General features: G+C 38.9%; 1 protein-coding gene across 1 annotated transcript in view; it reads left to right on the top strand.

Moving 5' to 3' along the window:
• The window catches only part of ACER3 (alkaline ceramidase 3), a 37,019-nt gene extending 25,041 nt beyond the window's left edge, over nt 1-11,978 (top strand). The window contains exons 7-10 of the mRNA XM_031062280.1: nt 1,100-1,201; nt 3,607-3,711; nt 5,218-5,263; nt 5,774-11,978. Coding sequence (XP_030918140.1) covers nt 1,100-1,201; nt 3,607-3,711; nt 5,218-5,263; nt 5,774-5,827 — 307 coding nt within the window. The 3' untranslated portion in view covers nt 5,828-11,978. The remainder of the gene's footprint in view (nt 1-1,099; nt 1,202-3,606; nt 3,712-5,217; nt 5,264-5,773) is intronic.
• The last annotated feature ends 1,431 nt before the right edge of the window (nt 11,979-13,409 follow it).

Here is a 13,409-nt window from a genome sequence, read left to right as displayed (position 1 = left end):
AGTGTAGTCTTGGCCATGGTGCTCCACACATTTTTTAGACTAAACAAATAATAATTTTGCTAGTTTATATTGGAAATTTGTAAATATGTACAGCTTGTATCTGGTTAGAGCCTCCTCCACAGGGCAAGCTACCTGTTGTGTTTTGCACATTTTGGTTCCCAGTGCTCACAGCTCTGAAATGTGCTGTAACACACACAGTGGAGGAAAAGGCAGCTCAAGAATGTGTTTTAACCCAGAATGTCAACTGTGCGTTCATAATGCTTAAAAATAACTTGAACAGTATTTCATGGCAGCCTTTCAGGGTTGGATTTGGTTTTGCTGTTGGACTTGTCTTATTAGTGGAAAAGAACCTTCCATGTAGGAAGTTTACAATTTCATGGTCCAACCTGAATGTGGATAGGGAAAGTAAATTTATTAATGATGCACTTTCTTGCATCTGATTCTTCAGTGTGTTTTCCATATCTTGAAGAAAATTTTTTTTTCTGCTAAAATTAGATTGACATTTTTCTATTCCCAATAGCATTCAACTAAAAGGTGAACATAAAGGTACTGGCGTTTAATACCATTGATTTGGTTAGTTGTTGCTCACGGTGGTCTACGTTGACAAAAGAGTAATTTTTGAAAGACCATATATATACAGATTCACTAGTGTAGAGTTATCATCTCTTGGCAGAGACCCTCTTCTTTTGGGAAAGAGAGTCCTACTTGGTAACAGAGATCTTTTTTTCTTTTTTTTTATTTAATGAAAGAACATACACAGGACTGAAGAATTAGTACCTTTTAGCCAACTTTAGTTTTCCCACTTTTTGGTTTCACTCAGAGAGTGAAGTATTTAGGAAAGCATTTATAATTATAGAAGTAAAAAAACAGTCTCAGAGAATATGAGATCAGGAGAGAGAAGAAGTAAAATACAATATTTAAACAGCTGAAATTTGAAGTTGGTATTTTTTTTCTTTTGAGGGAAAAACCAAATTGATAAAGAATTTTATTTACATATAACAGCATTTCTGTATTTACACATATTTAGTGTAGTATATATTAGTATATTTCTGTATCTTTAACCATTCTGAACTAAACTTTGCATTATTTCTCTCTCTAGGGTATACCCGTGGCTTAGAGGTTTAGGATATACATCTTTAACTGTATTTTTAATGGGATTTTTTCTCTGGAATGTGGACAACATTTTCTGTGATAAGTTGAGGTGAGTTTTTTCACTTGTCTGGATAGCTCTTAATAGCATTTAAGTATAAAGATTGGATTATTTCTGAGGTGCGTAGTCAAGTCCGTCTTATTGTATGTATGGTATGCTGCCTACAAAACATCCATGAGATTTTATGCATATTGCTCACGACTAGAGTCAGCACTCAACAGGAGTTTTTAATTTTTTTTAACCATTTATAGATTTTTTTTAATTTCTCTTTAACTTCAAATTAAACTGAGAGAAATAATGTCACAAGTAATTTTGAGGATATGTGGATGACTAAAGCCTGCTCTTCAGACTTGATTTCATCTGAATGTGTTTTTATCCTGCTCATTTGGGGTATTTTTCTGCTCTTCCATTTCCTACAAAAATATCAGAAACAGTAGTTCTGCATTTTAAAGAAGATATGCAGAACTACTTCTACTACTACTGTTCAAGAAATACCTATTTCAATATCCATGTTACCAATAAACAGCACTTAGTTGCAATTCTTGTGTTGTTCAGCAAGCTGGAGGAGATGGAAGGGTTAATTCCAGCATTCAGAAAAACACATTTTTGACAATTTGAAACACTGTTATGCCACGGAATCTGTGTTGTACAGAATTGTCCTAGTAGGCTGGTTTGTCAGAGCCAAATAACAGTGTGCTGTAAAGAAGTCTGAAGTTTTCCATCCCTTCTGCCTTTTCAATCCCTGTGCTAGGTTAAGCCAACTGAAAGTTAATTCCAACAGAATATTCTTTAAAGTTTTTAAAAATTAATATAATACATGATCCTCATCCCTAGGAGCACTTGATACAGATGGGATAGAGTAGTTATTTGGCAGTGCAAACAACTGTGCTGGGTTTGGCCCAATAATTTGGCCTGGGTTTACAGTTACTTTGCAAATATTGGCATCAGGGTTGATTTTTGCAGCTGCCTCACATCACTGGTGAGATCACAAGCCCCAATTCACCAAACCTGCTGAGCTGCTGTGGGTCCATGGAGGTTTTGAACTGGTTTCTAGGCCCAAAAATGACACCAGCTGCTGAGGCACTTTCTTCCATCCTCATTTCATAAGGGGAAAAAATTTTAGCATCTTTCCTGTAATACTTGTGCGGTTATGGTGCTAGAAAAAAAAATATGCTTGTTTACTAGCTTTAGTCAGACATCTGCAGAGCCTTGGATTTCTCCAGGAGGTATTATAATTTGAACCTTTGGAGAAAATACATTTAAATCCCTTGAAATTCTTTATTCTCTGAATGTCTAGTTTGTGAATCATCCACCTACCTGCTCTGTTTGGTTTTAAAGTTCAAAACTGGGTTTTGATTCAGGGTTTTTTGTTCCATATTTCAGTAAATCTGCAGCTTATTAAAAACAAAATAGCAAAAAATCCGTAGCACTCAGTTTCTCTGGTTGGAACCACACACTTTTGAATTTGAGCTTTGAAATTTCCTGCCATCCAAAGGCTCAAAGGTTGTGCCAGGCTGCCAGCTGCATGTTCCACTGTGTCATTGCTGGGCTGACTCAGTTGGAGCTTTGTGCTAATATTTGTGACTGAGCAGCTTTGGACCAAGCACTGTAATATCAAGCAGTAAGGACGTATTCCAGGAGCTGCAGGTTTTTCTTGCTTAACACATGTAATCGTTGTTTTCCACTTTTTACTTTGACAAGTGAGATTAAAGTGGAAAAAAAGACCAGCAGATGCAAACAGTTCCTCTACCATCAACCAAAATAGGCATTATCTGCAGAAGCCTCATGAGCAGGAGAAATAAGAGCAATGTAGTTCCTTCTCTTTATTTCTTTATCTCCATTCCTTAGCCCCTTCCCAAGTAGCTCACACCCCATAACTACAAAATACAAAACATGTTGGTGGGGTATTTCAGACCCTCTGCTTTAATTGCTTCCTCACTAAACACCCATTTTGTCCCTGTTTTAGAGTCCAACAGATAAAGACAAGTTGAGCTTCCATGGACCTGCAGAATAGGTGGTGTGTTTGCCAGATTTAAAGTGATGTCTGATAAATCTCATTTCCTCTCTTGGACCTTAAACTCAACATTTCATCCTATTGACAGTAGCTCACAGGGTTTGTGGAGGAGAATGGTAGAATTCATTTGGGACTGTGGGATGCCATAAATATATTCCCTGAAATTTGAGTCCAGAAGTAATTGGTCACTCATCATATGAGGAAATGTGTGTTTTCTTTAAATGTGTAAGAAAGTCAGTTCGCTGATATCTCTTTGTACTGGCAGTGTAAACTATAACTGCTGCTCCTCACCTGCTGAAAGCCTGACTCCATAAAGCCTCCCCTGTCCAGCACATGCCTGAGATATGGAAACAATAATGCGTGATCTGATAATCCAACATTGTGATTTGAGATTGCTTAGCTGGGAAAAACTATTCCATTGCATGGTATTCCTTTCTTTCAGAGCATTACGAGAAAAGATGCCTCCTGTGGTGGGAGCTGTGACACAGTTTCATGCATGGTGGCATATTCTCACGGGCCTGGGTTCTTACCTTCATATCCTTCTAAGGTAGGAAGTGTTTTCTAAACTGGAAGTTCACAGAGATCTTACAAGTTTTCTCAGGTTCAGATGTACTTCAGAATGTTGTACCATCCAGAAGAGCAGGAAAATAACTTATTAAACTTATGTACTGTTTTCTTTCCTCTTTGTAACTGGTCTAAAAACTCTCTTAAAACTAATCTATATTTTTCATAATGTAATCACTAGTCTTTAAATAGTCATGATTCTTCAAGAAAATTTAATTCAGAAATGGTAAGCCTGTGGCAGTTAAACCAAAACTGTTTGACAGTATATTAGTTTCAGAATGTAAACCATTAATACTTGTCTGTTCTTGAGCAGCAATCCTGAGGTACTTAAACATGTTTAAATTTAGGAGCTGAACAAATCTTTTGATAGGCACTGTCACTCCTGAAAACCAGCAGGCATCCTGCTGTAGTGCACAAGGTGATGGCTGAAGTAGTTTTAGAGGAGCTGTTCTCAAAAGGGCTTAAACAAGAATGTAAGTTAGCAAGTCTGGAGCCAGCTGATTTTTCTCATTTTTGCTCCATACCACCATCTAGTGGAACCAGGGGCAAGAATAGAATGTAAACTGAAAACTGAAATCTGAATAATTTCTGCAGTTTGTTCATCATCTAATTAAATAAAATTTTACCACTTAACCAATAACAAAGAGAATGTCTGGTTTATGTTTACATCCTATGTAGTTGAGAACTTGATTATATATCAGTTTTTCTACATCTAACATGGTATTCACCTTTTTTGTCAGATGTTAAAATACCTAATAAAAGGAAAATGCAAGGAAAATAAGTACATTTCCAATAGATGACCTGATAGCTCATTGTTACATTTATGTGTATATATATGCAAACATATTTGCCTACATATATGTAAATGTATGTATACACAGAAATATGTCAAGGTGTATGGAAAACAGTTTGCACCATTTTAGTTTACAGGTTGTCTGCTACTCTAAAGAGCTTGAGGTAATATTTTAAAGAAAATTCCTTGCAGGAATCAAGCATAGGCAAGGTTTTTCCAACATATCACTAACTGGCATTGCCTTTTAAAAAAATGTGAGGTCATTCACAGGAAAAGATCGACTGAGAGGAGAAAGCATCTAAGAACAAAAATAAGATATAGAATCAAGCTATGCGGCTTTTTTCCCCCTTTAACATCTGCTATATTTTGTGGTACACTGATTTAATTTCATCCTTCTAAAATGACAGACTCCATTCCCTGGGAGGGGTGTTTTGTTGTTTTTCTTTTACCTCTCAGGGTGTCTTTCTTTCTCCCCACATAAGTGATAGGGTAAATTATTTTGCTGATGTGTCTGCTACAGGGGGATTTACTGGAAGTTAACATCTCCTGTATTGACTAAATCTTGGCAGAATGGGTAGCTCTGCAATCACAGAAACAATTCTTTTATAGTTGGAAAATAAAACTGGGATCAGGATCCTTATTTTATATGCTGTCTTATACTTAAAATTTTAAGCATGTTTTTTTCCTTCTCCTCAGTTTATATACAAGGACACTTTTCCTGAAACACAGGCCAAAGGTGAAGGTAAGCAACCTGTATTTTGTATTTATTGATGGACATTTGGATATCTTGTGCTTTGATCTGTTGATGGGGCTCAATAATTATGCCTGTTAGGGTACTGTCTTTGACTTCTGCTTACATCCCAAAAAATGCAGTTGAAATTTTCCTCGAATCACAGAATGGTTTGGGGTGGAAGGGACCTCAATGATTATCTAGTTTCAGCCCCCCTGCCATGGGAAGGGACACTTTCCACTAGACCAGGTTAGTCAGAGCCCTCAGGGTACTGCAGCCTGGCCTTGAACATTTCCAGGAGTGGAACATCCACAGCTTCTCTGGGCAACCCGTGCCAGTATTTCACCACCCTCTAAGTGAAGAATTTCTTCTTAATATCCAATCTGAACTTACTCTCTTCCAGTTTAAAGCCATTCCCCTTTCATCCTATCATTAGATTATGTTTAATAGTGTTTGGTTTCAGTTCCAAGAAACATAATGTTCCAAGGAATCTTTCCCCTATTCCTATTTTTCTTTTGACAGTTTGTTTTTGGAATATGGCCTGTTCTTCTTGTGGAGCCACCCAAGAACCTTTGACTGAGCCCTGGGCAGCCGCACGCGATCACCTGGCCTGGCTGAATAAAGCATTTCAACAGTTGCTCTGGCTGAAGTGTCAAAATTCTGGATCAATCCAAGTACCATTGCTATTAAAGGACTTCTCTGTGCTGCGAGGCCAGTCGGCCGGAACAGAGCAAAGAGCTGGCACACTAGGGAAATAGCACTTAGTACAGCTTTATTCAAAGTTGTTAAAACAAAGATTAAGACACAAGGGGTTTATGTATATATTGTACAGCTGATGATATTGAGGTGATATTTCGTGCTGGTCACAGAAAACTAACCATTTTTGAAGTGGATTGCATATGTTTTTTCATTCAGTTTTTGTTCTTTCTGTGGTCTAAACTAATATTAGTAACTGAATGACAAAACTAAGCCATTGATGGCCAAGCTAAGCATCTGTGTGGCCTATAGTGAACTGAATGCTTAACCCAAACTACTTTAACCTTGCACTTTTATACAATTAATGAAGTATGTAATGGTTGATTTAGGCCTTTATTCTACCTTGCTTTTCCACAGCCTCCTTTGCAATTTATATTTTAAGCAAAATGGTTGGGATACCTGTGCCATTTAGTTCATTTTGTACCAAGCTTGTTTTCTCTTTAGTCCAACTGAAAGGTTCATCATGGAGGATGTTCCAAAGTGTGACCAGCAGAAGACACTGAAATGGTGAAGCTTTATAGGTGTTCCTGTTTGCATCTGGGAGCTCAGTTCCTAATTTTTTGACCAGTGATTCATTGCAAACATGTGGAGTGACTGTAGAAACATAAGAAATACTCTTTTTTATTTTTTGTAATTGTTATTTACATACCTAACTTTTCTATCCCTTTCTTTAACTTCCCATTTCCCATTCATACTACAGATTGACAAACACCTTAGATGTGCTCTAGTTCAGCCTTGAATTCATCATCTTCTTACTTTGCAAGTCTTAAATATTGGTGGGACTTTCAGAAGCATCTTCTTATTCAGAAACTTTGAAGGAGGAGTAAAGGACAAGACTGAGGCTGAGGATATCTCCAAATACAAGGGGCAGTGCTTTGCTTGCTTTTAATCTATCACATGCTTAGTCTGTGAGAAAGCTGACCACCTTTTGAAACCAGACTTAGGGGATTAATGAGGGGGACAAAAACCCTGTTTTCTGCAATTTTTGTCTACCCAGCTGATGAAAGTTAGTAAGTAAATTTAAAGAAAACATTAAACTAACACAGTTTTTCAAAATATACCTCATATGAAGGCTGTGATTTTGATGCTCTTAGTTTTGGGGCAACAAACGGAGTCTATCTCTGTGCCTATTTTGCTGCCATTCTATGCAATTTTTGTCTGCTTTTGATGCTCTGAGGGATTTATCCTTCTTGCCATGAAGAAAAAAAGGGAAACACTCAGACTGATCCAAAATCCCATTTTGTATTGATTTACAATGTGCTCACAGCAGCAAAGCATGGTAAAATAGCTGTAAAGCTGTTTCCCAGGTCTCAGAGTCCTGACTATTGAACAATCAGTGCTGGCTAAAATGGTCTCCTCCCTTTTCTCTGTTTGCAGTTTCTCTGCATCTCTTGCATCCATCAGTAACTCTTCTACTGATGTGAATCTCCAAATTAAACTGTGGCTTCTGTTATGTGACAACCCTGGACCCTTGAGATCAAATAACCCCAAACTGCATTGGAAAAAAGATACTTAACCTTGAGTGAGTTCAGTGAGGTTCAAGCACGTGCTGATAGCAGTGCATTTCAACCTGTACACCCTATAAAGACACCTGAAGGGTAATTTTAGAACAGCTTTGATATCAGTAGGCTCCACTTCCATAGACAAGGTCAGCATCTGTGCTGGGAAATTTGAGTGCTCTTCAGACTGGAAGAAGTTAGCAGAACTAGCATAGAGGTAGGAAAAAGCTGTAATGGATCAGGTGTCTTTAATTATCCAGAAAGTATATTTTTTGTAAAGAGATTTGAGAACTGTTTCAAAAATGTAGCTTGAAAATAAGTGCCTGCCTGTTCACCTCCAGGCTTTCTCAAGCATTTTTCCACACAACTGTATCCCATTTTCTTATTTAGTATGTTTACATGTGTTCATAAGTTAGGGAAGGAGTCTCGTAAGAGAAGCAGTGCAGCAGCAAGACATATCAACAGTCACTTGTGACATCTGATTGGTATGATACTATTTTTATGGAAATGGAAAAAAACCTTTATTTTAGTGGCCTTAGTTTTGTTACTGAAGGACCTGGGGGCTCTGTTTAGTTAATTAATTGCAAGAACCAGAGTGTCTTGAAAAGCCACTTTCTTATTGATCAGGCATATCTACAATGGTATATTTTAAAGATATTTGTTGATTCTTCTACACATTTGCAACTAGGAAGTCTGTGATGGGGCTTCAGATATTGTTGGATTGAATTGTCAGGATTTTAAAAAAATTGAAAAGCTCATATTTTAATTTTATAGTGCTGTTAGTTTTTCATTTATGTATTGTTTGTTGTTGATTTTTTTCTTAAAAAATGCAAATTGGCTTCTTCCTGCATTCCAAATGAGCAAAAACATGCACACCTCTACCACCCTGCCAGCAGCCTTTCTTTCAACAGGTTATATTAGACCCTGAGGAATGTAATTTACCTGTGTATCCTTCTTAGCATAAATAATCTAAAATCATGGGTGCTTTGGTTTGACTGCCTTACTGATCTTGTGAGTGATATTGAAAATGACAAGCCAGTTTTAACTACATGTCATTGAAATTCAGACTGCCTTTTCTAGTGCCTGGAAAGACATACATTCTTACTCCTGTAATGTGTTAAATGTCTGTTAATTGCTTTTTATTTATATTGCTTGTATGACAATGTTGATTTTTTTTCTACAGACCTTAGAGCAGTATATCACAAACTTTTCCTGCACTACATCTTAGCAAGTCATGTGCGATCCTATTTTTTGAGTAGGATTCAGACAGCAGCTACTTTAAAGACAATTATGGAAGTAGCAGGTGTCTGCAGGATGTATTGGACAGACTTGATAACAATGAACTCTTCTATTCCTTAACATCTATGAAGAACCAGGAAATCTGCCACCATATGACCATCAGTTTGACACAGATGAGCAGTAAGTAGCTCTGCAGTCCATGAGCTGAAAAATTCTTTCTTGGAAATAAGAGGAAAAACTTCAAAATTACTCTTGTAGTACAGATCAAACCTATACCTAATTCTGGGAATTTAGATTTTTTTTAGATACAGCTCAAGATATGCATTCTCCAGTGAGGAGTAATCTCATCCATGTTTCAAAGGCAGTGCTGTTGGCTAGCAGTATTAGTCATCTCCAGACTTCATCTTAATAGTTTTTCTGTTAGTACAGGGCTGCTGTGCTGCCCATGGGTGTTTAAAAACTCCCCCCAGTCAGAGTTGGAATATGCAGTGTTACCACTTGCCAGTCTACCTCTGTCATGTATTGTACCATAGCTGTGCCCTTAATTACGTTTGCCTGAATGTGTGCACATCAGAGCAGCCTGACTTAGCCTGTGCAGCCCCTGGGAGTGGCAACAGTGTTGTATTGATTCCTGGCTGACTCTGTTCACTGCCTGCAAATGTCCTCACTTGTTTGGTGTCTGTCACCCACAGCCTGTGCTCAGTCTGCCTCTCATTTTTGTGTAAGTCTGGCTGCTTTAGAGAGAGATTCGAGTAGGAGGACTTCAGACAGGTGTTGTGAAATCTTCTGGGAGGGATATAGTGGAAAATATTGCTCTTTAATTAGTTTTAATTCTCTTTTAATCCTGTTCTGTGCTGTCTTGCTTGGCTAAAGCAGAAATGTATGATTTGAAATGCAGTTGATTCTTTTGGCTATCATGGATTTGCTTCTAACACCTCATTTCAAGCACCTGAATGTCTTTTTCATCAGACACTTCCATGTGAATCTCAGCAACAGAAAATCCTCCCAATACTACCAGTGTTTCTCACAGTCACTATCAACTTGTTTAATCTGCATTCAAGAATGTCAGTAATACCATTTTTTAAAACCTGTTTCTCTCCGTGGATATATTGCAGCATTTTAATAGCAGGTGGTGAAACAATTCAGTACAGAGGAGCTGTAACAGAGCAGCAATGCTCTTTTCTTTAGTAGACATCAGAATTCAGGAACACACATCCATTTTGGGGAAAGTGTGCCCTGTAATTTAGATTAACATATTCAGGTAAAACTTTCAGTTTACTTTAAGCCCCATCTGCACTTTATAAGTAGGCAGTGGGAGGCTTTAACTGCGAAGTGCTGTTTGACTATGAGACTTTACCAAGAAGAGGGATAAATGATGGAGTCTTTATTACACATGAGCAGAGCACAGCCAGAAGGAGATTAAGTAATCTTACATCAAAAGATAATAACAAAAGATTAAGCACAGAATCCCGTAGTATTACGTCAACCACCCTCCTGGTATCTGCACTTTAGATACTTGAATGTTTTGCTATTTATACATTTAACTTTCCATGCTGACTACTGCTCTCTTCACCACAGAAGTGATGTAGTTTCTGTTACATTCAGTTCATTGTAGATGACTTAGAGGTGGTTTTATGAGGATGGAACATGACACATGTTTTGAAATGTTTTGTACATGAATGAATGCATTTCTGACCTATCTGGAATGTCTTCTGCCAGCTTTGTTTGAGAGTCTGTAACCTAAAGACACAGAACTTTCTATGTAACTATTAAAATTGGTTTTGGGTTTCTTTGTTCGGTTTCTCACGCACAACTGCCTACAGCTGCCAAGTGCCTGATCTCATTGTTACAAGGCTTTTATGAGAGCTGGGGCTGTGTTTCCTCCTGAGGTCTCTAAGACAAAGTCTTTGGTACGTGGGGGGTCAATATTTTTTTTTAAGTCCTGCTTCTGCAGGAATCCCAGTGCTATTTTTACTGTCTTTCCTGTTAATTATCCAGTACATGTCTGCCTCTGAGTTAAACTTGAGCCTGGCTACCCACCTTCCTGATGCTGTTGCATCTTTCAAGGCTCTGAAAGCTGGGTGAGGGATTTAGCTGTACAGGTGTTTATTTCAGGTTGTGTAGTTCAGTGACCGGCAGGGTGAGGGCGCAGCAGTCAAGCAAGCACTTTATGTGGAGCCCCCTTATTGGAGCTCCCAGCCAGATGCTCTAAACAGGACTGGGGACAGGGGGATTTGTATGTAAATTTGAGAGGCAGGTTTAATGCCTGAACCTCTTACTTCAGTGCAGAATTCTCCCATTTTACTTCTTGAAATTTTTTAGGTTTGACTAAGTATGTAATTATAGATTTAAGAAGAACTAAGTTCAGAGTTCATCTGAGACCCTAAAACAGTGCTTGCAATTTTGGGGTTTTTTTGCGCATATATCACACAAATTTATAAGAGCAGATTGTTAAGATTTTTAAAAATGCAAAGATAAAGGGTCTTTTGCTTATTTGTCCACAGGAATAGCTATAAGCACAATCTTAGATTCCTTCTTCTGTCCCCAAAGCTCTGGAACATATATATGTTTCTCCAAAGACAGTGCTCAATAAAATGGCTCCTAGCAAGTTATGTACCAAAATGTTTTCCACATTAAAGATGTGGAAGAACTTTGTTTGTGTATCCTATTGTTCCCTGGATTTTGGAAGAGAGGGTTTCAAGCAGCATAAGCAGTATTTACTCCTTAGACTGAACAGAAACTAGTTTTTCTCTTGATTTTCCAAATTGATGTTGACTGTGTCATGTTGACTGTTGATCTCAGCATAATGCATGGATGATGTTAGATGATCAAACATCATCTGTCCACCTGGAGTGGACATGAAATCTCCTGTTCATTACCTGACCAAACTTTCTAACGTTGACACTATGAGTTCTAACGTGTGGGTTTCTCTTCCTGACATTCAGTACATTGTTGCAGATAGATAATAACACTGTGACAGATGAGTAACAGTTGACTTGTAGAACACAGCTACATTGCGAAATGCTTATTGACAATTTTCATACACTGAACTGACTCTTCTACCAAACCAGCTGGTAACCAACATTAGGCTTATATGTATCAGCATATCTTGTTTTCCAAAGCACAGTAGCTTCGAAATATTTAATATGTTCCATTTGTTATTCATGCTGCAGTCAAGCACTAATTTGTGTCTTTATAGTACAAACTATTAAAGAATTTTGTTTTAAATACAACATTTCCCAGGTGGTTCTTGGTGTCTGTGTTGCACAGGGCTGGTTGGTTCATCTGGATGCTGATCAGTAGATGGGTGGTTGTACATCTTGGCCAGTGGTGTGCAAGTAGAACAGCAGGATTTGTGTGTCCTGCATGGATGGGGAAGCTGCCTGCCTGCAGCCAAGAGCCTCCATGGCAGTAGAGTTCCCCAGTCTTTGCCTTGTGCTGGGGCCCTTTGGGCACTGGGCCTTGCTCAGAGTGTAGTGTTGGCTGTAAACACTGTAGGACTGTCTTCCTTTCAAAGGCCTTCCCCAGCACACACCAGTTAGAAGGGACTGCAGGTAGGTGATGTTGGGTGGAAGAGGAGAAGGCAGGAGTCAGGTGAATGTGCAGGCAGCCCAGAGCGTGCAATTTGCACAGCCTTTGCTTCAGCCTTTTCCTGTTCCTTTCAGTGAGACAGGAGGATAATCACTGCAGGGCAGAACATTTCCAGGCAGGAATTGTGGACAGCCAGGCACTAATTCAGCAAGTCTCATCACACCCCAGCAGCCAGAGTCTGGTAATGACCATAAGGTTTTTTCCCCACTTCTGTGTGTTCTCCCAGGTGCTCAAGAGACAGACCCCTTTTTCTCCTGCTTATCTCTCTTGAAGCTGTGTATCTGCAGGGACAACCTGGAGTTAACTATTCAGGGGCCAAGACATAGAGCAGCAAACCTCAGAGCCAGTGGTGAAAATGGCTGGGACAAGCTGTGCCATCTCCCCTCAGCGGTGCTGCATACAGAGGCACATCCAGACTCTGCAGACAAGTGTTGCCAGAACTCTGAGGCTGGGTCAAATCCAGCTTTGCATACTGAGCTTGTGGCTGGTCTAGAGCTGAGTAATACTTTGAAATTTCCCTGGGGATAAAAATAAAAACACTGTGGTTCTGTCAAAGCCCTCCTCCCAAACAGAAAATTGAATTTTGAGCTTGACAATTCCCTTTCAAGACTGCCGATTTACTTGCAGCTTTATTAATTTCTCTGCTTCTCCCCTTGGTTTTTGTTTTTTGGTGCTTTTTTTTTCATTGTTGTTGTTTTGTTTGTTTGTTTGTTTTAATTCAGCCTGCTCAAAGGCTAAAAGTGAAGGTCTGTACTTGCACCACTTAAATCCCAGTGGCTCTAATCATAGATTTGGCTGTTCATGTGCTGTATGGAAAGAGTTGCTGCCAGTTCGCAGAGGAGCTGACTATCCAGCCTGGATGTTTGTTCCTAAATTCGTGGAAATGGACAAGACAATGGAGTCACTAATGAAGCTGTGGTGGGTCTGTCTCTTCTGTGGGTCATTTTTGAGGGGTTCTCTGATGGATGCCTATGGGGACATGGACCATGGTTGTGCTGGCATGAGAGAGGATCTACAGAAGCAAGACAAGGACAAATGCCTGGATTCAAACTTGGTCACCCAAGAGGAGATAA

Source organism: Geospiza fortis, unplaced genomic scaffold (assembly GCF_000277835.1).
Source record: "Geospiza fortis unplaced genomic scaffold, GeoFor_1.0 scaffold286, whole genome shotgun sequence".
In the NCBI taxonomy this organism is placed as follows: domain Eukaryota; kingdom Metazoa; phylum Chordata; class Aves; order Passeriformes; family Thraupidae; genus Geospiza; species Geospiza fortis.
Note: the sequence above shows the minus strand (reverse complement) of the source record. Positions and strands in the feature narration are given on the sequence as shown.